General features: G+C 34.9%; 1 protein-coding gene across 2 annotated transcripts in view; it reads left to right on the forward strand.

Annotated features, from left to right (window-relative positions):
- KLHL1 (kelch like family member 1) overlaps nt 1–25,213 on the forward strand; it is a 358,028-nt gene that overhangs the window by 295,145 nt on the left and 37,670 nt on the right. For both annotated transcript variants that reach the window (XM_025924317.2, XM_086710730.1), the window contains exon 8: nt 17,725–17,887. In XM_025924317.2, coding sequence (XP_025780102.1) covers nt 17,725–17,887 — 163 coding nt within the window. The remainder of the gene's footprint in view (nt 1–17,724; nt 17,888–25,213) is intronic.

Raw genomic sequence — 25,213 nt, forward strand, 5'->3', positions numbered from 1 at the left:
GTCATATTACTCGATATGAAATAATGGGGAAAAACATTTTTCAGTTCTAAAAATTGTCTCACTTTACTATTCACAGTAAGAACACTGTCTTAAATAAAACATATAATTTCTTCTTTATTATTGAAGTATAATTGACATACAATGTTATATTAGTTTTAGGTGGAAAACATTGATTTGAAAATTCTATACATTACCCAGTGCTTACCACAATAAGTACAGTCACTGCCACCATACATTATTACAGTACTATTGTCTACATTCCCTATGCTGTATTTTTTATCTCCATGACTTATTTTATAACTGGAAGTTTGCACCTCTTAATCCCCTTTATCTATTTTGTCCATCCCCCCACCCATCTCCTCTCTGGCAATCACAAGCTTGTTCTCTGTATTTAAGAGTCTAATTTCTTATTTATAGTGATTTTACTTAATGATTTGGAAATTTATTCTGTAAGCATTTATTAAATAGTTAATATTAATTAAATAATATGCTTTACCTTAAAAATTAAATATGATCAAGAATCAGTGTAATTTTCTCATAGAGGAAAATTTCTTAAGGCTTTATCTTTTAACTTTCTTTCAAACTACTGCACTACACTTTTCCATATCTTTTGGGAATCTGTAACATCATATGCTGCATTTCAAACCACTGAAGAAGATTAATTTGTTATTCTGGGCTTTAGTTTGCCTAATTAGTCAATTTTTTCATTCTTTCATTATTCCTCCATGGTTCATCCACTCATGGCTCTAGAGAACATCCGTTTATTGAGTGGCCACTAAGCCTAAATCACAGTTGCAAGTGCTTTGTGAGATGTAATAATCAGAAAAAAAAATTATTTTCACAAAGACTGCAGTTTCTTAGGAGACACAAACTCTATATTATTTTAATACAATCTAAAAAAATACTAACTTTATTTAAAAATATTATCAAACCATGGTGTGTTCTTTGTTGCTTGGTAAGGAAAAATTCTTTCTTTGGAGACTTGAGGAGAGATTTGAATGGTGGGTATAATTTTGATATGTCATCATAGGGGAAGTTCTTTTGCAGTATAGGATACAATATAAGGAATGTCATGAAAGAGAGGATACGTGGAACATAGATTAAACACCAGGTACTTCATTTCACTGATTTAAAAACTTATGGATATACTAGCAGTAGATACAACTTTAAAAGGTTAAGGCCAGATACTTATCAATCTATTATGTCACATGATGAAGTTTTCTCTTTAATTTTTTCCTCAGTAGTGGAAAATCTTTGGAGCTTTTCAGCAGGAATAGTCAGTGCTACTGGAAGGTTAATCTCAATCTCATAGAAGCATCAAAATCAGTTGGAGGACATAGATACGCAGGTAGTAAATTCAGTTAGAAGGCTACTGAAATATATGATGTCAGATTCGAGTAAGATTTAAAATATGGAGAAAACAAGAGGGAAGAACATGTTGTAAAAAAATTTTTATAGAAAGAATATCCTATTAAAATCATTGGGAAGTTGGGGTGCCTGGATGGCTTAGTTGGCTAAGCTATAGACTTTGGCTCAAGTCATGATCTCGAGATTCATGGGTTTGATCCCCGGGGCGGGCTCTGCTGACAGCTCAGAGCTTGGAGCCTGCTTCAGATTCTGTGCTTCTGTCTCTCTCTGCCCCTCCCCTGCTTGTGCTCTCTCTCTCTCAAAAATAAATAAACGTTAAAAATTTTTTGAAAAATCATTAGCATGTAAATGATTAATCTGTTAAAATTCTGTGAGAGGCACCTGGGTGGTTCATTTGGTTGAGCATCTGACTCTTGATTTCAGCTGAGATCATGATCCCAGGTGGAGAGATGGAGCCCTGTGACCCATTCCACGCTGTGTGGAGCCTGCCTAGGATTCTGTCTCAGCTCCTTGCCCACCAACCTGTATTAGCCTGCATGTGGTCTCTCTCTCTCTCTCTTAAAAATAATCTGTGAAATTAACTTTAATATAAAGATTCATGATATTGATTATATAGTGTAGATGAATATTACTTGAAAGAACTCATTGAAAGAAGTTAAGAACTCATGAAACTTTCATGAGTTAAGAACTCATGAAAGAGTATAAGGTAGTTTGCTAAAACAGTTTTAATTTGTAAATGTTTAAAATTTGTGTGTAAATCATGTATAACATGTTTTCCTCACTTTCCTACCAGTGTACAAAACTTTTCTATATATTAAAGCAAAGAATCTGGATTTTGCATTAGTTAGAATAATTTTTGCCTCAAGCAGATAACTCTAGGTTAAGCCTGAAACAAACAAAAAATCATGGATAACATATTTGTTTTCATTTCTAAAATTACTTCTTAAAAATCTAGTCACTAATAAATGTAGCAATAATTTAAAGTAGACATATGCACATCTATTTCCTGTTTCTTTTCTGAAAGTGAGGGGAAAATATTACATTAATATTGAATGCCCCTTTCATACGAATGATATATAGCAGATAAGCAAACTTTTCTGTCGTCAGTTGTTAATTTACAGCATATAACCAAATTGGTAAAATTGTATGGCTGATTTTTTAAAAAAATTAGTATAAACTAACATTGTTACTATTGCATCACTTGGCGATAGCTTGTTCCTGGGAAGGGTGTGGATCAATTTGCATAAGTGGTTTAGGTTTCTATTGAAGAAAAGGATGGAGATCCTCCAAATCCAAAGTTAAAGGAATCTGTTGAGATGAACTAAAGAATTTCTATCCCAAGTCCATGGCAAAGAAAAGCACTGAAGCCCCAGCATAAAATACCCTTTGAGAACAAGGTAAACTTGGTAGTGGGACAGCAAAATGCCTAAGGTCCTGGGAGTTTAGAGAGAGGGAATGCCTTGTGACTCCTTCATCCTATTATGTGTATATATATACTTGTATCTTTTACATAAGTGCTGTTAAACTGTACATGATTAGCAGCTTTTTTTCTTTTCTCAATGTGGACAAGTGTCAGTACATAGAGAATTGCCTTTTTCTTTACATCTTTAATTTAAATTTTAAGTATTTGATTTTACCACACTATCCCCGTCAGCTCAGGCTACCCAAACAAAATACCACAGATTTCGCAGCTTGAAAAACAGAAATTTATTTCTCACAGTTCTGGAGAATGGGAGTCCAAGATTAGCATCCCTGCATGGTTGTGTTCTGGTAAAAACACTCCTCCTGGTTTACAGATGGCTGCTTTTCTGCCGTGCCCCCCATGATTTAGAGACAGCAGTTCTCTCCTCTTTTCTTTAAAGTCACTAATCCCATCATAAGCACTTCACCCTCATGAGCCCATCTAACCCTAATCACCTCCTAAAGTCTTCATTTCCAAATGCCATCCCATTGGGAATTATGAATACAATAGATGAATTTTAGGGGGACACAATTCAGTCCATATAACACATGGTCTCTCACTGAATTCTCTTATTCTTTCTTTTTTAACTTAATTTTTTTAATGTTTATTTATTTTTGAGAGAGAGAGAAGCAGAGAGAGAAGGAGACACAGAATCCAAAGCAGGCTTCAGGCTCTGCTGTCAGCACAGAGCCCGATGCGGGGCTGGAACCCAGGAATAACTGAGCCGAAGTTGGACTCTTAACCAACTGAGCCACTCAGGCACCACTGTATTCTCCTATTCTTTTAGTCTCTCATGCTTCTGTGATAATGTCTTCCTCATTCCTAATCTAGGTATTATTACTATCTTAGTTTATAAATCAGGTAGGTATACAAATCAAAATATTTGAGTGATCTGTTCAAATAAAGAACATTGAAGCTTATCTATACTACCTAGATTGGTTTGTTTTCTTTCACTAATTTCAACTATTTTACTTTTATTAATGGTGTCTCCCTAGTGAAATCTGTTTAGCTTTTTTTTTTTTTTTTTTTTTTTTTTTTTTTTTTTTAAACTTTTTTTTTTTTTTTTTTTTTTAACGTTTATTTATTTTTGGGACAGAGAGAGACAGAGCATGAACGGGGGAGGGGCAGAGAGAGAGGGAGACACAGAATCGGAAACAGGCTCCAGGCTCTGAGCCATCAGCCCAGAGCCCGACGCGGGGCTCGAACTCACGGACCGCGAGATCGTGACCTGGCTGAAGTCGGATGCTTAACCGACTGCGCCACCCAGGCGCCCCTCTGTTTAGCTTTTTAATTTGAAAATATGTTAAATTTTATTTCTTATCTCCAGAAGTTGTATATTTTCCATTTAAATATTGCATGGTTTTACACTAATCAATTAAGCCAAGTCAATTTGATTGTTCAATTCTTCAGACATTGTTATTTTTCTACGATATTTCTCTAAGGCTAAGAGATGCATAAATTTCACACTATAATTGTATTTTTAGCACTGCTGGCATTTCTAATAGATTTTACATTATGAATTTAGCTATGTCTTTTGGTGCAAACAGGGTTTTTTGTATGGGAACTTTGAAATCAATTCTATATATGTTGTATATAAATATAGCCATATCAAATGCCCCTCTGTATCCTTGTGTGACATTAATGTTAATGCAAATTCTATATTTCTGTTTACATTTGCCTGCTGTTTAACTTTTTTGCTAACCAATTTGATTTCCACTTTTGTCCTTTCATATACATGCTTATTAGAAATATCATGTGACTAAGTTTTGTTAGCCCAATCTGAAAAAGTTTTTTTTTTTCAAAAAAATGAGTTTTTTCACCATTAGTATCAAAGCTAACATACTTTCTTCTTTCCTCCTCCTTTCCCTCTTCATCTTCTTTTCCTTCTTCTCCTTCCTCTTCTCCTTCTTCTTCTCCTTCCTCTTCTCCTTCTTCTTCTCCTTCTCCTTCTCCTTTCCTTCTTCTCCTTCTTCTTCTCCTTCTTCTTCTTCCTCTTCTTCCTCTTCTTCTTCTTCTCTTCTTCTTTGTCTTCATCTCCTTCTCCTTCCCCTCCTCCACCTCCTCCTCCTTTTTCTTCTTAATTTATCTTAATATGTTCCCTCTTACTCTTCTAATATTTCCATCTTCCATAGAAGATGCTATTTATTTTATTCTTTACTCTTGTTAATTAGAGGTCTCAATTTATTATTAAATGCTCTTTTAATTAGACGTATTTGAGTCCCATATTTTAAGCCAAAATTTTTTGAGCAAGACAATTTTTTTCTATATAAAATATTCTACCACCCCTCTAATTCCTTCCCAACTCAATAAAATAAAATACTGAGAAGCTTGGGAATTTTACAAGGATATGTCCAAGGGTGAGGTTTTTTGTTTTTTGTTTTTTGAGGTTTTTTTTTGCCTCATTGATCTTACCTAGAAGTCAAAGATGTTTCAATCTATATATCAATATTTTTCTGCAGTTCTGGAAATTTTTCTTCTACCAAAGGTAAAATTATAACATCTATATGTCCCCTTTTATTTCCAGGAACTGCTGCTATTCACATATTCTTTCTCCTGGATTTTTTTTTTTTTTCTAGTTTATTTTGTTTCATGTATCCATTTATTTATATCTTTGTTCTATGAGTTAAACTATTTCTTCCTCTTTATTTTTCAAGGCTACTCATTTGGGTCTCAACATAAATCATTCTGTCCACTTATATTTCCATAACTATTTAAAAGAAAATAATATATTTTTAAAATAAATACATAAACACACACTTTTTAAAATCTCCATAAATTTTCTTTTGTGGTTACAAATAAATACCGTTAGACTTTCCTTTCTTTTAAGCAATTTGGCAGTTCCTCTGTAATTCTATTTAGATTAGTAGCTTTATAGATTATTCTACTTATCCTTTCTGGCAGTTGGGAACAGTTGGAGTCTTTTTTCCTTGTGGCAGCAATTCTCAATGCTGGCTATACATTCAGATTACGTTGGCAGCTTTTAAATTGTGGATGCTGAGCCCCAACTCTAGCAAATTTTATCACAACCCTTCTAAGTAGAGCTCAGGCAAATATATATATATACACGTATATATGTATGTACATACATATATACATACGATATATATATATACATATACATATATACACATATATATGTGTATATATATATAATTTTAATATATCTTTTAAATATATATTTACAGTTTTAGTTGATTAGGAACTACTGTTCATAAGCTCATTGTGTCTCAGGTTTTGGTGACTGGAGTACCCTATTTGATGGAATTCTGACAGATGGTAAGAAAGGTACCATGGACCTTTCTATACCTCATTCTCCATTGAGTCTGTTATGAAGAAGCAACGAAACCATCAGTTCTCTGTTGTGGTTTCTGGACAGACAGAGGTTCCATGTTCTGTAGATTCTCTGTACTGTCCCAACTTCAAAAGACTGAAGCCGTCTGTTCTACATAATTTTTGGCTTCCTGGGAAGCCAAAGCCAAAGAAATCCACAAAGTCACTTGAAATGTCAGCTGTCTCTTTGGGGAAAAATGTCTATGATGCCAATTTTTTTTGCTGGAATTGCTTTTTGATTATTCTTACTACTGGATTCTATTGTGTCTCTGAGAAACTTACCCAGGCTATGTCGTGGAAGCCTAACAATCTCATAGTCTTGCTTCTTCTACCCAGTAGCCTAAAAATCTCATCACCAGTGTACCTCCCAGAAGCAAAAACTTGGAATTGGAAGTAAAGAGGAAGAGAATTTTGTTCAAGTAAACATGGTCCCAAAACACCTCCCTTTAATTTCAATGCATACTGTGAAATTAACTTCCAAATAAGGCTTGACTTATGTATAAATATATCTAGACTAGCATTGGTGAAATATTTCACTTTTTTTTAATAGTTTCATATTGTACCTACAATCCCCTGGAAATTGATATTCTCAACCAGGATATTACTTTGACAATAGACTCAACATTTAAAGCACAGGTACAAAATACAAAAATAATAACCCAGCTCTGAAATATTTGCCACATGTATTATGATATTTAAAAAAATAATAATGTAAATTATTCCTTAGAACAATACAAGGAGAAGAGCTCATATCCCTAATTTAAAGATTGACAAAGTGAGAATCAAAGAGGTTAAGGGATTTTCACAAAATCACAGTTAATAAATGAATAGTCTTAACACAATCTTCAAAATGTATGATCTTTCCACTACCCACCTGCTTCATTTTCATTTAGCATGAAAGCAGAATATTTCCCCAATTTTATCTAATTTAGCAGTTATTGAAATATAATCAATAAAGTATAATCAATAGGCTATACATAAAGGTAAGACAAAATAATCCTAATGAATGAATTGCATTAGATGCTTTAGGAAATTAACTACTTCCACAGTGCTGTTCTTTTAAATTACTTTTTAAATCAATACAACTATAGAAAAGATAAACAATATCTTTATTAATTGGCATCCATCATATTAAAAAATATAATAATAGAATATAAAATAGGCAATGCATATAATGAATGGTATTTGATAAGGAATCCGGATACTACATATTTATAAAATATTTAGTATACATATTACATTTCAGAATGAGGATTCACATAAAAAAAGTTTATCAGAGTGATGGTAAAGGATGGGACAAAATCTTACTAAAAGAATGAAAATTTACAGAAAGCTTTCTATTTGCGTTAGATCTGAAAAGAACAGAATTTAGTCTGACTAGCTGAGGTATAGAATGTTAAAGTTCAGGGAACATATGGGTCATGATAATACATCATATGTTAAGGGGTTTGGAAATGCAATGAAATTAAACATGGGCAGGTGGAATGAGGCCAGGTTATAGAATCACTGTGCAACACCAGAGTCTGTACAAGTGCATTAGCAAGAAGATGCCTAACCGTGTTTGTGTTAGCATGATTTTTCAGGGGCACGTGAAGAATACAAGACTGGAAGTAGGAGAGGCTGTTGGTGCATAGTGGCAGTGTTATATTAGGGGCTTTGGGGAGTAATGTATAAAACACAGACTCTGTTAACACAGAGTTTACAATCCATTTGGGAAGGCAAGATATTAACATTCAGAAAATAGAGAATAATGGAAATTTTCATAGGACACCAAATTTGTGCATTCATTCATTTGCCAAAATATTTTGAACTTCAGATATGTGTCAGGTATTAACACGTAATCAGGCAGGTGTTAGGTTTAGCCCATATCTTAAGCCTGGAAATGTCCCTGTCCCCTGTTGAATTATAAACAAATTAGGAAAAAAGTGTATCGGAATTTTATGTAGTTTGGATTACATATATTTGTTTTTATGTCCATTACTAACATACTGTGTGTAATTATGTATCTTTGAGAACAATTACTACAACTCTGGGAGAAATTGGTTGTCCTAAAAATTATATTGAGTGTCATTTATTTTTTAATCATCCTGTTGTTCCTTAGAGGAGAGCAGCTAAAGGGTATCATCGAAGAACATTTATTTTCAAGTATTTCTATGGCATTAAAGAAAGTGAGCCTAGAATCTCAAGAAGTTGATATTGTCATACACAGAAAGTGTGTGTTTCAGTAGACTCCAGCAGTAATGCAGTGGAGAACAATTTGAATAGGACAATTGCTCAGATTTTAACATCAAACCAACTGAATTTAATATGTCTTTGCCAGTAGGATCTCTTAAATTCTCAATTTCCTTCGTGAAAAAATGTCAACAATTATTCATTTTTGCTGAATTACTGGATCTTGATCTACATGTCATATTGAATAATAAATGGCACACATCCCATCTCTCCAGTTTTATCCCAATGGGCATACTTACACATTGACATTTTCTTTACATTCATCTAGACAAGAGAAGAGTTTTTTTTTTTTTTTTTGAGAGACAGAGCATGAGCAGGGGAGGGTCAGAGAGAGAGGGGGAGACACAGAATCTGAAGCAGGCTCCAGGCTCTGAGCTGTCAGCACAGAGCCTGCCGTGGGGCTAGAACCCATGAACTGTGAGATCATAGCCTGAGGTGAGTGCTGAAGTTGGATGCTTAACTGACTGAGCCACCCAGGCGCCCCTAGGAGAAGGGATTTTTTAATAGCATTATCACTTGTCTCTCCACATATTCTCTACAATGATATAAAGACTGAGGTCAGATGAATCTAATTAGAATACAGCTCTAATGATACCAACACTCTTGCATAAAAACGTTCCTCAGAGTCTCACATAAAATCTGTACTTCTTAAAGTGCCTTTTATATCCCACCTGCTCCCCTCCCCACATTTTTTTCAACTTTATTTACAACCTTTTTTCTTTTAACAATAATATTAGTTTGGGTTCACTAAACAGCAGATGCCAAGGCAGGATTTGCTGTTCAAGAGGTTTGAAACAGCCTTGAAAGATTCAAGAGAGTGAAACAGATTTCAGACATTCGCGTTTGACCTAACTTCTGCGAAGGCTAAAGGGGAGGAAAGAGGATTGGGATTGGGTAGAAAGAGCGTCAGACTCCAACCCAGTTCCCAAAGCAGTTTGGCCAACTCCAGAGGGAATCCTAGAGGCAAATCTGCAGGGATCCCCTGTGCTGAAGGAGTGGGCCTGCATTAGCACCATCACCGTGCACCGTCACTGTCTGAGAGTGGTTGGTAAGAAGTGTGGCCTTGGTGCAAATTCCATGGCAGATACAGAAAAATAGTAGTCAATTATAGGCAGGCACATTTTTGTGGTTGGCATAACCACTGATTAAAGTAAGTAGTCACTCTAGCTATTTGTAGCCTGATTCGTACTTCTGTGTTATGCTCAAGTGTTTTCCTTCACTTATAATGTCTTGCATCTGTGTTTGTGAAAATTACAGCCAAGCTGTAAACCACAGTTCTCTTGCCTCATCTTCCGTGATGTCTCCTCTAATCACCCAATTATAACCCACAGTCTCTATAACACTTTTCTGTGTTACCTCAATGTAATTTTTGCCTTAAAAGCCAACAATGCATAGCTACAAGGAAAGCTGGCATTTGGAAGAATAGCACTTCAAAATATATTGTGATTATTTATTTTTGTTTAGATGTATACAGTATTCCTATTTTATTTTATTTTTTTTATTTTTTTACACTTTATTTATTTTTGAGAGAGAGAGAGAGAGACAGAGACAGAGCACAAGTTGGGGAGGGGCAAAGAGAGAGGGAGACACAGAATCCAAAGCAGGCTCCAGGATCTGAGCTGTCAGCACAGAGCCCAACGCAGGGCTTAAACCCACAAACCGTGAGATCATGACCTGAGCCAAAGTCAGTTGCTTAACCAACTGAGCCACCCAGGTGCCCCTACAATATTCGTATTTTAAACAATGACTAAGTATTACCCACAATCATCCTGAGGAAATATATATTTATTTAGTAAAATAATTGGAGAGGGTCTTTTTTTGTGGAAGGTTTTTGATCAATATTTTAAACTGCCTACAGGGAGCAAACATAAATGGAGCCCTCAGAAATGGAGACAATGTGGCACAGTGGAGTGTATTAAATCTTTAACTGGTCCCTTCAGAAGTCTCTCCCATATCCCTACAGTGATACAATAGACTGAAATTTGATGAGAAGACTTAGGGTTTTGATAAATTACTATCATGGTCTTAATCATGCCGAATACTTGCACAATGTTAAATATGTGCCATATGCTTTTCTAAGCACATTTCTTTCAATCCTTGAAGCAACCCTGTGGGTTAGGCACCATAACTAGCTCCATTGTACAAATCAGAAGACTGAGGTACAAGAGGTTAAGTAACATTTCAAATCACATGGCAAGGATGTATTTTTTTTAAATACACAGAACGTGTTGATGGAATGGATGAAGGAGGGATATTAGGGAAAGGATCCAATAAATACATCTTCATTTGAAAACATTTCCTGAGTCTTTCAAGTTTCTTTATATGAACTTTTACCACATCAACAGAAGACACTACCATCTCTTACATACACTGTTGGTATGGACTCATCAATTCTCATTTCTCCACACCACATCTAGCATGACAATTTTTGAGAAATAAATGCAATTGCGTCATTTCTCTGCTTTAAAATTTTCAACAGTTTCACATTGCTCTTAGGATTAGAAAAAAAAAGAATTCTTGTTCATATATAAAGTCCCACACCGAGTGGTACTTTAAATCTTCAGGCTTACTGCATGCCATACTGCCTGTCCCTTAACTCTCAAGGTTTACTGCCACACTGGCCCTCTTGCAGCTCCTCAGACATACTCTGCTTCTGCCTACCACCAAGGCCCTTATAACAATGTTCCTTCTGCCTGGAATTCCTCAACCCCCAAGGGAGTCCTAATATTTTCCAGGTTTTAGCTTAGTCAACACTTTTTCACTTTGGAGAAAAAACATTCCTTTCATCCTGTGGACAGGTACTAAATTTTCACCTATCGGTGAACTTCATTGATGTATATGCCCTGCCCCTCTCCACCCCACTGTACACTTAATGGGGAAATGAACTGGTAGAGGTTATACCGTAATTATTGGAAAACTGGATGGATGATGAATGAATCCAAGAAAGGGAAATTGCATAGTAGTAAAATTGGATGTTAGCTGACTATTAAACTTCAATGACAACCTTGATTCCATACACCTACACACGCACACACACCATGAATGATAGATGTTAGTGACTTGTGAGGTAAGCAGATTACTGGTCAGAAACCTTCTGCCTAATGGTTCTGTTACTAATATCATTTTCTACTGCAGTAGTCATTCTCAATCTTGACTGAGGAATCAGCTAAGGATTCAGTTAAAAGTTCTCACCCTAGAGGGGTGCCTGGGTGGTTCAGTTAAGCATCCAACTTTGGCTCAGGTCATGATCTCATGGTTCATGGCTTTGAACCCCACATCAGGCTCTGTGCTGACAGCTCAGAGCCTGGAGACTGCTTCAGATCTGTGTCTCCCTCTCTCTCTGCCCCTTCCCTGCTTATGATCTCTTTCTCTCAAAATAAATAAACATTTATTTCTCACCCTAGAGAACTTTGAAGCATCTCTGTGTTTAGACATCATCTCAGTCCAATTAGATCGGAATCTTTGTAATTCAGACATTAGCATTTTTTCAAAGGTTCCCAGGTGATTTCACTGGGTAGTCAAAATTGACAATGACAATCACAATTAAGGAAAGAATGGGATACAATACACCAATACAAAGTGTGTTTATCCTCTGAAGATTAAGCAAAAGTAAAAATTTATCTTAAGCCAACATGATTTTGTAGGATTGCATAAAAAAATATCTCTGTGCAACACAGTACATTTTGCTCTGCCTATTATCAACATTTAAAAAAAAAAAAAATATATATATATATATATATACACTGATTGGCTCAGTCGGTTAAGTGTCCAACTCTTGACTTATGTTCAGGTCATGATCCTAGGATTGTGGGACTAAGTCTTGAGTCCAGACCTGCTCAGAGCTTGGAGCCTGCTTGGGATTCTCTCTCTCTCTCTGTCTCTCTCTCTCTCTCTGTCTCTCTCTCTCTCTCTGTCTTTCTCTCTCTCCCTCTGTCCCTCCCCCACTAACATATGTGCTTTCTCTCTCTCTCAAAAATATATAAACTTTAAAATTATATATGTATTAGGGCACCTGGGTGGCGCAGTCGGTTACAGTTGGTTAAGCGTCCAACTTCGGCTCAGGTCATGATCTCACAGGTTCAAGCCCTGCTTTGGGCTCTGTGCTGACAGCTCAGAGCCTAGAGCCTGCTCTGGATTCTGTGTCTCTGCCCCTCTCCCACTCGTACTCTCTCTGTTTCTCTCTATATATTAGTATTTTACATAATAATTATATAGAGAGCATATTAATATATTATATATTATAGGCATATATAGATACTCACAAAGCTATATTTATATATACATATACAAACATGCATATATACGCACACATATATACATATGTACATGCATACAAATTGAATATCATTGGGAAAATGTTATAACGTAATGTATATAAAATGTATATAATTTTACTTATATATTTTTCCATTCCCAATTATGTAAGTTATTTTTGTTTAATTCTTTGCACAGCACAACTGTGAGGTATTAATTTTATGAATCTTATTTATTGATTCATTGCTTCTAAAGTAAAACTATTTGATAACACTGGATTTAAATCACCCTAATCATTAGTTATGATTACTTACTAGGTGCTACTGTATCCTTGATGGTTATTTTTGAAAACAGTTTAGAAAAGAAGATTAATAATAAATTCATGTCTATATTCCAGGCAATATACATATTGAAATCCCTAGTAATTTAAATGTATTTTGAGACTTCCAAAAGGTAATAATTAGCTATATTGTAGTAATTTATTTGACATAGTTATTAGGTCAAAAGAAACTTAAATGTATTGTTATTCATTTGAAAATAAGTGTTCTCGGGGTGCCAGGGTGGCTCAGTCATTTAAGCATCTGACTTCGGTTCAGGTCATAATATCAGGGTTCTTGGGTTCGAGCCCTGCATCAGGCCAGCACAGAGCCTGCAGCTTGCTTCGAATTCTTTGTCTCCCTCTCTTCTGCCCCTCCCCCACTCAGGCTTGTCTCTTTCAAAACTAAACATTAAAAAAAATGTTCTGTACCTAAACAAAAGAAGATCTCATTTTTTGCAGGCTAATGCTTTTCAAATTATGTAATTAATGGCAAAAATGCAAACAATAGAGCAATATTAAGAACTGGCTTTGTGTTGTCACAATTTTTAATTAAAACATAATCTCTTTAATTTGGAAAATTTTAGAGCTTAGAATAAATTTAGCAATATTTTAAATGGATAATAATAACAAGGTTAGAGAAGAGCAATAATTTTTTTCAGGAAAAAAATTATCTGGTTGTATTGATATAGATATAGTAAAATAAATACTTTGAGGTACATTATGTAAGTGGGAGTAAATTTTGCTTTAAGTGAAATATTTTGGGGAGTGACCTATCCAGTTGGACGACGCCCCACTGATTACTTCCCATGTTCAAAGGCCTAATTTGCCGGTGCATACATTTATTCTCTGTAACCCATATAGAAAATGCTCAGCTTCAGTTTGTGCTACTTTATCTGAAACTTAGGGAGGGTTTGCTTCTTTCATTGAACGGTCTTGAAGGAAAATTATACAAAAAATTCTAATAAATATTTTACAGAGGAAATCATAAGGGGGATAATATGTGCAAGACCAACAGTTTAAGATATATAAATAATTATGTGTTCTTAAAAACTACATTTTGGTAACATAAAACATCAAAAGACATTTTAAAATTCTTTATCAGAAGTAATCATGCAGTTACTAAGCTTGAGACATACAAAAATGTTTCCATTAAATTATTATTTTTTTAGTGCAGGTTTAATGTAGTTACTGAACAAAGCACAGAAAAATATTTTTACACTCTTAACCTTGCATTACTCCATCTGTAAGATATTTTTGGTAAACATAAGGAAAAAATTAAATATATCATTCCAATTTTGAAATTATTCTGGTCCACTTACTAACTCTCCTTAATGAGACCCTTGTGCAAAGGAATCATCACAGCTGCAAAAGTTATGCAAATCACATCATAAGGCATTCAGAGTCCATAAATCTGTGGCATTTTATATATGTTACACTATAGGACTGAAACATGTACAAAAAGTCAAATAATCTCAAACAGTTAAAAAAGCAAGTCACAGATCAATGATTTTTGTAGGGTATCTATTTGACTAAGTAGTTATCAGATTGTATTAAAACTTGTCATGTGATGGTCCAGAACCTATTTTGAAAGTGGACAATAACCTCCCTCTTTCCAAATCCAATAGAAATTTGTACTTGGTCAGAAATATGCAAGTGTATGATTACTCCATCCCCCTAGAAATACTCTCCACTCTTAGTTTTCAGATACCAAAAGCTTCTGCTTTTCCTTCCACCTATCTGGCCATTTCTTCTCTGGCTCTTTTGTTCTCTTTTGTTGTAATTGATTTTGAAGCCACTCAGGGCTAGATTTTGGTCTCTGTTACCTTCATTCTTACTACTCTTTTCTTAACTGCCCTTATCTGATTCCATGCCTTCAAACTCCATGTCATTGCTGAGGAGTCCAAATTTATACATATAGCTCCAACATTAACTTGAACTTATGACAAGTATATTAAACAGCCTTTTTGAATGCTCCATTTAGATGTCTAATAGTTCCCTCAGACATGATATCTTCAACATGTAGTTTTCAAACTTTTCAGTCAATTCACCTATCATTGAAACATATTCATATACCCCAGATCCAATCCATTAGCATGTTCTAGCAACAAACCTCCAGTATCAGAATAAAGCTCAAATATTTCCACTTTTCTCTATTTACTCTTTAACCTACTAATGCAAGATGCTATCTTATCCTTTTTGGATAACTACAATTTCCTCCTAACCATCTCTCTACTGCCTCCTAAACTGACTCCAACCCATTTACTACAACAAAATCAAAATAAACATTATGGTGATAAAATCCCTCATTGATAAACACTTCAGTGATTTCCCTTTGCTCTTAGAATAAAATGTAAATTCATTAGATTCATGCTAATGATCTGGCCCTTTCTGATGGATATCTCCTTAAAAACTTCATTGATGTTTAACCTTTATCTCCATATATTTAATCATTATGGAGACATGGGAATGATTGTACATGCTCTTGTAAAATTCCATAAGATATATTCATCTCCTTTGGAAATTGCCCCAAACTTAACATTTATTCATCCTTTCTGATCCCACTTACTTTGAGCTGCCCCAAGAAAAGATCAACATACAAAGCTTATGTCCTTTGGTTTTGGCAGTCATTGCATCAGAACCCTGTCCTCCATATGCACATCTACTTACTAGTGTGTGTAAAATAGGATCCCTAAGTTGGAGATATGTATGACAGTAATTTGATATTCTAATCAGTTACCTTTTTCTTTATTAAATTATAATTGTATAATATGTGTGAAGGCCTTGCTTACTGTGAATCATGTACTTATTCCATTTTAGTTACATATTTATTGCCTAATAAATATGAGCTTAGCTCATTGAGGGCAGGGACTTTGTTGGCCTTGTTCACCTCTGTTCTTGGCACTGTGTCTTTGGTGATAAGAACAATTTCTAACACACAACAGACATTCAAATGAATGAGTGAATGAATGAGCAAACAAGGGGTTGTTTTATTTTCAGGTTCCTATTGAAAGAAAATTCTCCATGTGTCTCTCAAATTTCTGCATAACTTTGGAGCAAGGCACTGACCCCCCCCCCCAAAAGGATGTTAATATAATGGAAAGTCTTAGAAGAGAGGATAATTCCTCTCTCCAAAGTGAAAGGCAGGCATGCTTTAAAAGCATGAAGATAATGTCTCCTTCTGTAGTAATAAGCTCATGGCAAATCCATTTCCTTTCTTGTAATACAATCCACTGCATGTTCAAGTTCCAACTGAACTGCAAAAACATTCATTAGACAAATTTAACATGCAAGGGACTATTGTAACATGGAAGAAAGCCCAGAATTTTGGCTGGACTCAACCTCACCAAAACAAAGCCAGGAGCGTTTTTAAGAGCTCAGGCAGGTGTAAGGGATTATAGGAAAAGTGTATTTGCTAATTGGCCTTACCCAAAGGTAAGGTAAATTTTCTGTCTTCACAACAAGAAGTAGTTTTACAACTTGAAGCAAGGTGTCAACTGAAGATAGGCTCTCGATATCTTTCTTGATGATTACATTTCAAAGAAATAGTTCTCAGGTCCTTGAGAAAGAAGTCCTGAGTTGTAACACGAGTTGGAGGCATTTCAAAAGATTTCCATCTAGAAATCTTGTGCAGAGAGAAATCTTGTGCAGAGAGAAATAATGTGCAATTACATGTTTTCTAAAATAAGTGCTCTAAGGAAAATGAGGTCAGGGCCCTCAAAACAACAGGAATCTTTTCTAAATTTTGGTCAAGCTGAAGGCAAAGTTAAGGTCATGTTGGTCATCCTCTTTGGGTCACCCTATTGGAACCAGGGCTTGAAGAACAAGTGAAAGACAAACAAACAATAAAAGGTGATACTCTCTTACTGTTGTTATAAGTAATGAATTACCTTTCCCCTTTGACACACAACTCTCATGTCTTCTACCAATATACGTATATTTATGGCAGTCTAACTTGTCAGCTGGCAAGTAGGGTAAAATCACGGATTCTTCAGAGTCCTGACAATCAGGCTTTGAATTTTGAAGAAAAAATTCATCAGAATTGCTCTTTATATAATGAAATCATTTCAGCCAATATTAACATGATATATAAATATTTAGCAATTGCTAGAATTTAATAAAATTCATCTATGAAGAAAAGAATATACTGGAAAAGCAGTATATAGGAGTATCTGTCTATCATCTATCTATCATCTATCATCTATCTATCATCTATCTATTATCTATCTCTCCTTTCATCCATGACTCACTATTACTTTGTTTTGATTGCTTGTGTTTAGTGATTTCGGCTTGTGACATGAAATGCTTCATATTTTATAAGTTTTAGATAACTTTATTATGAAGTTACCAAAAAGCCAAAACACAGAAAACCCTACCCTGAATTTCAAATTGATAATATTGTGTTGCTTAATGTAGCATCATTTAAAGTAACAAACTACTTTAAACCGCAGTATAGAAATGTTTTTCAGAAGTAGAGGCACACTGTGTATCATCTCTGATTTTTAGAATTTGCTTTTTCATAGAGATATAAATAAGCAAATTAATTTTCTTCTATAAAGCACCTAGATCATACTTATTTTGGTTCTAATTGTTTTCACTTTAATAAAATGATACAATTAATAGTAAATAGTTTCTACCCCATTGCATTTGTGTAACAGCTAGAGCCTATTTTGAATTGCATCACAATTTGTACTGTTAATCTGATTTTTTAAATCTCACTGTGAAGCACATTCATTCAGTTTTCATTTCCCCCATGTTTTAGGTGTAACAGTTCTTGAAGGCCCTATTTATGCCGTGGGAGGCCATGATGGCTGGAGCTATCTGAATACAGTGGAGAGATGGGATCCCCAGAGTCAGCAATGGACATTTGTAGCCAGTATGTCCATTGCCCGAAGCACAGTTGGTGTAGCAGCTTTGAATGGCAAGTGAGTAGATTTTTCTTTTTTCATCTGGAAAATATTTTTAGTAAATATTCTTCTTAAAATAACTTTTAGTAAGCTAATCCAATAAAAATCTTTTTATAGATTTTATAATTGTCATGTTTTTTTTCCTTTAATTTTGTCTTCATGGATAATTGAAAAATTAAGACTGCATATTTTTCTGGTTGTCTCTCCATATAAAACAGAAACCCAAACTCCTTCACATTAATTGCTGGTTAAAAGCAGTATGAAGTATAATTCATAAGAATTATTTCAACTAAAGATCTGGATATTTATATACTTCCTGGTAAAATTGTCTGAGAAGCTTTCAAAATGCTATTAAAAGTTTGGGGCTTCATATATATTCTTTGCATGATTATAGTAGTCTGTCCACTTTGTACTATTTCCAACCTATTGGCCTAAGTCAGGAATTCTCAACCTCAATACTGTTGAAATTTGGGGCCAAATAATCCTTTACTGGAGCTGAGGCTCTGTCTTGTGCCTGAGTGTGCTCGGCAGAATTCTGGGTTTCTGTCCACTAGATGTCAGCTCCACCTTCATCCCAGTGTGACAACCAAAAAGTCTTCAGACATTGCCTGATATCCTATGGGGTTGACAAAATAGGCTCCCTCTCACTCCCATGAGAACTCCTGCCCTAAACAAAGTTAATAACACCTCGGGCCTGGACGACAAAAGCTTTCAATCTGGTTTCCCTACCTCTCTTTCTCCTACAGTCCATTTTCTAAATCAGCCAGAGCAATCCTTTTACAAATATGAAGCATATATCATTCCTCTTCAAGGCCTTCTCTTTGCAAAGAGTATACAGTGCCTATCTTCACCTAAAGGTACCCACTGGATCTTCTCCTGGTGTACTCTACTTTTTTTTTTCTCTTTACATCAGCCAAATTGCCCTTGTATCTGTGCCTCAAATATGGCAAGCTCTAACCTCTCAGTCCCTTTGAATTTGCTGTTTTGTTTGTCCAAGATGATGTTCCTACCAATCCTAATGTGTCCAGATCCTTCTTATTGTTCAGATGCCATCTCAAAATTTGTCCCCATGGAGGTCATTCCTATCTACCCTCTTAAAATAGACCACCCTGCACACTACCTCAAACAATTTGCTTACTGTTCTTGAAATTACATACATTATTGTTTTCCATCTCTTTTCACTAATATATGTTCAGTCAATGTTGAGATCTGTCTACATCATTCATTGTTGTGAATGGGCATAATCCACATTCAGTATGTCTATTGAGTAAATGTTAAATAAATTGCCTTATCCAATTGAGACACTTTCAATCACCTTTGACAACCTAATTTTTTTCTAAATATGTATATATTTAGAAAGTTATTATTATACCATGTTGTTAAAGAAGCTGATTTTGTCATCTAAATTGTAAATAAACATTTCCATGGAATTAAAGACTTGCAAATTCAAATTTTAATGGCTATGCAGTAGTCCACTGTCTGCAAGAAAAAAAGAAAAAAAGTCCCAAAGTGTAAGTAACTGGTTAGTCTTTGATTAGTATCTAAAGTATCTAAATATATCTAAAATATTTACATTTAACATAATATATATCTAAAATATTTCCCAAATTTTGATATTATCAATAAAGCTGCATTGCACACTGTTAGATATAATCTTTTTGGGCAAATTACTGAGTATTTCCTTAGGAAGAATTTCTGCAACGTGGATTTCAGGGGAATTGGGATTGAGTTATTTTCAGGACTAAAATAAATATAATTTAAACCTTTCCTTCGTAAGATTTACCAAAAACTTTCTGAACAGCATTACATGAAAAATACCTTTTTCAGTGCATCCTGATCAACATTTTGTTGCCATTTGTTACCACCTAAAAGGAAACTGAAAAATATTTTGTTAAAATGTAAATTTTTATAGTTGCAAGATTAAAGTTGTGTGTATTCCTTATTCTATTTGACCAAGTATATTTCTATATTTCTACTTTCATGGAATATATAGCAATATTTTCCACTGGCATCAACATTGTGTCCATTTATTCTTTTAATTGTATATGTTTTGGCACACAAATTTCATGTTTGTGTATTTATATCAACCTATTTTTGTTTATTATTTCCTCTGGCTTAGGCTTTTTCAGGTTTCACTTAAGTTATTTTAGGCAGAAAACGACATTGTTAGTGTCATAGATTTGAAAATCCCTTGAGGATTTTGCCTGGAAACAAATATCACAGGTATTTACATTTGAAATCTTTTCATTTGAGAATATGGGCCCGCTTTCGTCTCTTAAAATCAACCTCTATACATTTTGGTGGTTTTTAATTTTGGCATGGCCTTCATATCTTATTTTGAGGTCTGTTCACATTTATTTATACTTTTGTGCATTTTTATTATATTAATTCATATATATTAATAATTATACATTTACAGTACACTAGAGAAAATAGTTTATATATATCTATATATATATATCTATATATATAATAGCCATCTTACTAAATTCATGTTAGTTCTATTAGTCTTTTATTTTATAATAACTGATTTTTTAGGAAAATAAACATAGTAAACTAATAATGAAACTTTATCCCTTCTTTCTTAATATTTACATTTATTTCATTTTTACTGTATTGCTTTTACTTTTAAAATAATGCATAAATAGTAATGAGACCAGGTGTCCTTGTCTGTGTCCTCTAACTGGAAAGACTTTAAGGTTTCATAATCTGTGTATGATGTTAGTTGTTCTTTGAGATATATGTACTGCATGATGTTAAGGGCAAGTTATTGTCTGCAGTTTGTTTAGTGGATATTTTATCCTAAAAAAACAGCATTGGTTTCATGTTTCATTAAATTATTTCCAAGAATCTATTAAAAATGGTATCTTTTTTCTTTTTTGACCTATTCATGTGGTAGTTTATATAAATACTCTAACTGTAATGATCATTACATACATAAAATAAAACCAGCTAATTGATGTTTCATTATTCCTTTGATATTTTGTTGCATTCCATATTCTAACTATGATTTTGCATCTATATGTGGTCCACATAGCTTTTGAAAAACCATTTCAGAACATTTTCCATTATGATATCTTAGATAATAATAATCACAACATGAATTGAGAGCTTTCTACAATTTATCTGCTATAACTTGCTATAAACATCAGAAATTTCTTGAGCAAGAGAAAGAAATAGTGGTAGAAAGTATATGTACATGGTTATATATATTCCCTTTAAAATTTTTATTTTACTGGGGCGCCTGGGTGGCTCAGTTGGTTAAGCATCCGACTCCGGTTAAGGTCATGATCTCATGGTTCGTGGGTTCAAGCCCCACATCAGGCTCTGTGCTGACAGCTCAGAGCCTGGAGCCTGCTTCAGATCCTGTTTCTCTCCATCTCTCAGCCCCTCCCCTGCTCATGCTCTGTGTCTCTGTCTCTTGCCCCTCCCCTGCTCATGCTCTGTGTCTGTCTCTCAATAATACATAAACTTAAAAAAAAATTTTAAATTTTTATTTTACTGATATTTTAAAGTGGAATGCAGGCCTATTTTGTTTATAATTCTAGACTATTAATAATATTCCATTTTGTATTGTTTTAAAACTTCCTTTTGTATTGTTATTTTCCTCCTAATTTGATATTTTTATGTGCTAGCACATTTATTAATTTCATTTTGCCTTAGCTTTTGTCTGTTTCATTATTGTTCTTAATTTTTTTTTAAGTTTATTCATTTTTGATGGGGGGAGAGGGGCAGCGAGAGCACAGAGAGAGACGGCACAGAATCCGAAGCAGCCTTCAGGCTCCAAGCTCTCAGCAGAGCTTGACGTGGGGCTTGAACCCACAAACCGTGAGATCATGACCTGAGCTGAAGTCAGACGCTTAACAGACTGAGCCACCCAAGTGCTCCTGTATTTATTTTTAATCAAACATGTACATATACAGAAGCTATGCGTGTTTTCTCCACTTGTTTTTTTATTCATCAATTTGTGCTTGACTTAGTTTTATTTATTGACTTGTTTTATGTCTTGAAATTCAGAATTTAATAAAAGATAGTATTAATAACTATCTTTGTAGTTTATTCTTTAATGTATAGAAATTTTATGTACTCAATCTCTTATAACTGGACATTTTAATAGTTTCCAGTTCTTGAATTAAGAACAGTGCTGGGCGCCTGGGTGACTCAGTCAGTTAAGCACCAGACTTCAGCTCAGGTCATGATCACATGGTTCATGGGTTCGAGCCCCGAGTTGGGCTCTGTACTGACAGCTCAGAGCCTGGAGCCTGCTTCAGATTCTGTGTCTCCATCTCTCTCTGGCCCTCCCCCTCACTCTCTCTCTCTCTCTCTCTCTCAAAAATGAATAACCTTAAAAAATTGTTTAAATACTTTGATAAGAACAGTGCTGCTGTGCATGTCTTTATGTACATCCTTTGTGAGCGTGGGTACACATTTTAGGTGGGTATAGACCTGGAACTGCAATTGTTAGGCTACGTGGCATTCTTGTGTTCAGCTTTAGTAGATACTGCTTTTGCAAGCTGATTTCCGAATTTATTTACACATTAAAAGTGTATTCAAATTCTGGGTACTCGGGGGTACCTGGATGGCTCAGTCGGTTAAGCGTCCAACTTCGACTCAGGTCATGATCTCATGGTTCAAGAGGTCGAGCCCAGCATTGGTCCCTCTGCTGTCAGTGTGGAGCCTGCTTCAGATCATCTGTCTGCCTCTCTCTTTGCACCTCCCCTGCTCTCTCTCTGTCTCTTTCTCAAAAATAAAAACATTAAAAAAAATTCTGGATACTATATACCTCACTGACTTGGTAATGTCATTCTTTTATCTTTTATGTTTTTTATACATTCTAGTGGATAGAGCTATCACATTCCACTAAAGATTAATGAGATTGGACATTTTAAAAATGTTTATTAGTCATTTGTCTATCTTCTTCTTGAAGTATATGTCTTGAAGTATATGGCTTTTAAATTGGCTATACATAGAATTCATCATTTTGGTCTTTTTTCTTGTCCTTGTAATTTTTGGTCAGCTAGGTTATGTAATATCTTAAGAAATTCTGTTTTCCTCTAATAACATACTTCATAACAAGTATCAGAGTGTGACAGTATTTAATCTTAGTTTTTATTCATGAAATTGTTACATTTTGAGTACTTTTGTCCCAAATTTAATCCAGATATTCTACGTATTTTAAATGACTTAATTTTCAAATAATCTTTCTCCTTTAAATCAAAATATTATAGCTCTCATTTGAGTACCTTTTTTTTTTCCTGAGTGTGATTTAATGACCTAAAAATTCTGTGATTTTATGACTGTCTATTAATGTCTAGTTGCTTTTTCTGTTTTACTCAGAGAGAAACATAATTACTAGAAAGTGACCTTTCATGGTTCAGACTCATAGCAGAAAATTGTTTCAGCATCACCCTCGACAGGTGTTTATCTTTTTCTCATCTCTACTGACATGATTTTTTTTCTCCTTGTTTTGTTTTCACATATCGCTAATGTGTCATTCTAACCTGACTGTTGCTTTTCTGAAGATTATTTTGAATAATTTTCCCAATTAGACTAATAAAAGCCAATTAACAGTCCTTTTAAGTTTAGATTCTTTATGATACCATTTGTTGAGGAAAAATAAATAATTGCTTCATGGCTTAAACTTAATGAGTATATTCTGATAAATTCAAGAGCAAAATTATATCAATTTCATGAAACATTTTGGTCAATCTTCCAATAAGACAGAGTAAGCTAAGTGGTAGATATGTCATCTGATGCCGGCAGAGTCAACATACTTGATAAATGAAGGAAACACAACAAAACAGTGAATAGACATTGCGATGTGGTCATTGGCCATATAAAACCTCAGAGTCCCCAAATAGTATCTGTTCTAGTGAGTCTTTTTGTTTTCTCTTTGCTCTCTGTTGATTTCTCTCAAACTTTGTAGCTAAACGGTCTTTCTGGTTTGTTTCTCTTTATTTCCTGAGTTAGCTCAAGAAGCAGATACTGATACTGTCTGAGCACACCCATAAATAGGCTTGAATTTTTAATCAATGTATGCTACAGAGAATCTTCAAAACAAACAAGAAAAAAATAGCTGGGTTCGCTTCATGATTCACTGTGGCAAAACTTATTCTGCTCATTCATTCAAAACTTCATACTAATAATACTCACGGGGCAGTTGCAATTTCTGTTCAGCCTGAAACTGACACAGTTTGAAGAATCTTACAAAGTAAATGTGTGTTGTTTTCTCCAGTGTGCACCAATATCTAGCACAGTAACTTAAGCCTCAAGGACTGTCATTTGCAAGGCGCCTTCCAAGAAAGATACTATTTCTAGTTTTGTATTCAACTTTACTATTCTTTTCATAAGCTGGGATCCCAAATTGCCTAAGTTTTTGTATGATAAATAATTTGTATTAAAATTGTATTGTCTTGGGGCGCCTGGATGGCGCAGTCGGTTAAGCGTCCGACTTCAGCCAGGTCACGATCTCGCGGTCCGTGGGTTCGAGCCCCGCGTCGGGCTCTGGGCTGATGGCTCAGAGCCTGGAGCCTGTTTACGATTCTGTGTCTCCCTCTCTCTCTGCCCCTCCCCCGTTCATGCTCTGTCTCTCTCTGTCCCAAAAATAAAATAAATAAACGTTGAAAAAAAAAATTAAAACAAACAAACAAACAAACAAACAAAAAAAAAACAACTCCTTTTTTGCTGAGTTTCCCTGGGACTACAAAGAGGCTCAGGAAGTATGTAATTTATCTCCTGGAAAAAACTTTTTTTTTTTTACGCTGGGACTTAGTTAATTTAACAGATTTACAGAAAGTGGGGGAGCACTGTAACGAAAAGGAACAATTTGTGTCAAGCCCCTGAGTGTGACATGCAAACAAAAGGAGGACAAGTTAAGTTTGGCTGTGACATAATGAGAGAGAGTGGCCGCAAGGATTTGGAGAGAAAGGCAGACCCTGGGTCATACAGCAACTTAGCTAAGGTAAAGATGTTATAAAAGGTTAAGAAAGGGCAGTGACACGGTTGCATTTTATGAAGATCACTCTGGCTGAAGAATAATTTATAATTTTCCAAGGAAACTATAAAATTATCAGAGTCTCATCACACTAGTAGACTGGATATAGTGTATTCCCGTGGTCCAAAGGGATTATTGGATAAACCATGCCTCAGAACTAGAATGTAGAGCAAAGGAAGACAGTTCATTTGAGCTCCCTGTGGAGCATGGCTGCTTCCAGATCCCTCAGTCTGGCATACACTATCTGTTATGATTGACACCTCGCCTTCCTTCTCGTCTCCACTTCTACCGGCTGCCTTCCAGCGCCCTATGTCCCAGACATACCAAATCACTCAGTTTACTCGAACAGG

The sequence above is a fragment of the Puma concolor genome, chromosome A1, assembly GCF_028749965.1.
Source record: "Puma concolor isolate L17-30 chromosome A1, mPumCon1.1.hap2, whole genome shotgun sequence".
In the NCBI taxonomy this organism is placed as follows: domain Eukaryota; kingdom Metazoa; phylum Chordata; class Mammalia; order Carnivora; family Felidae; genus Puma; species Puma concolor.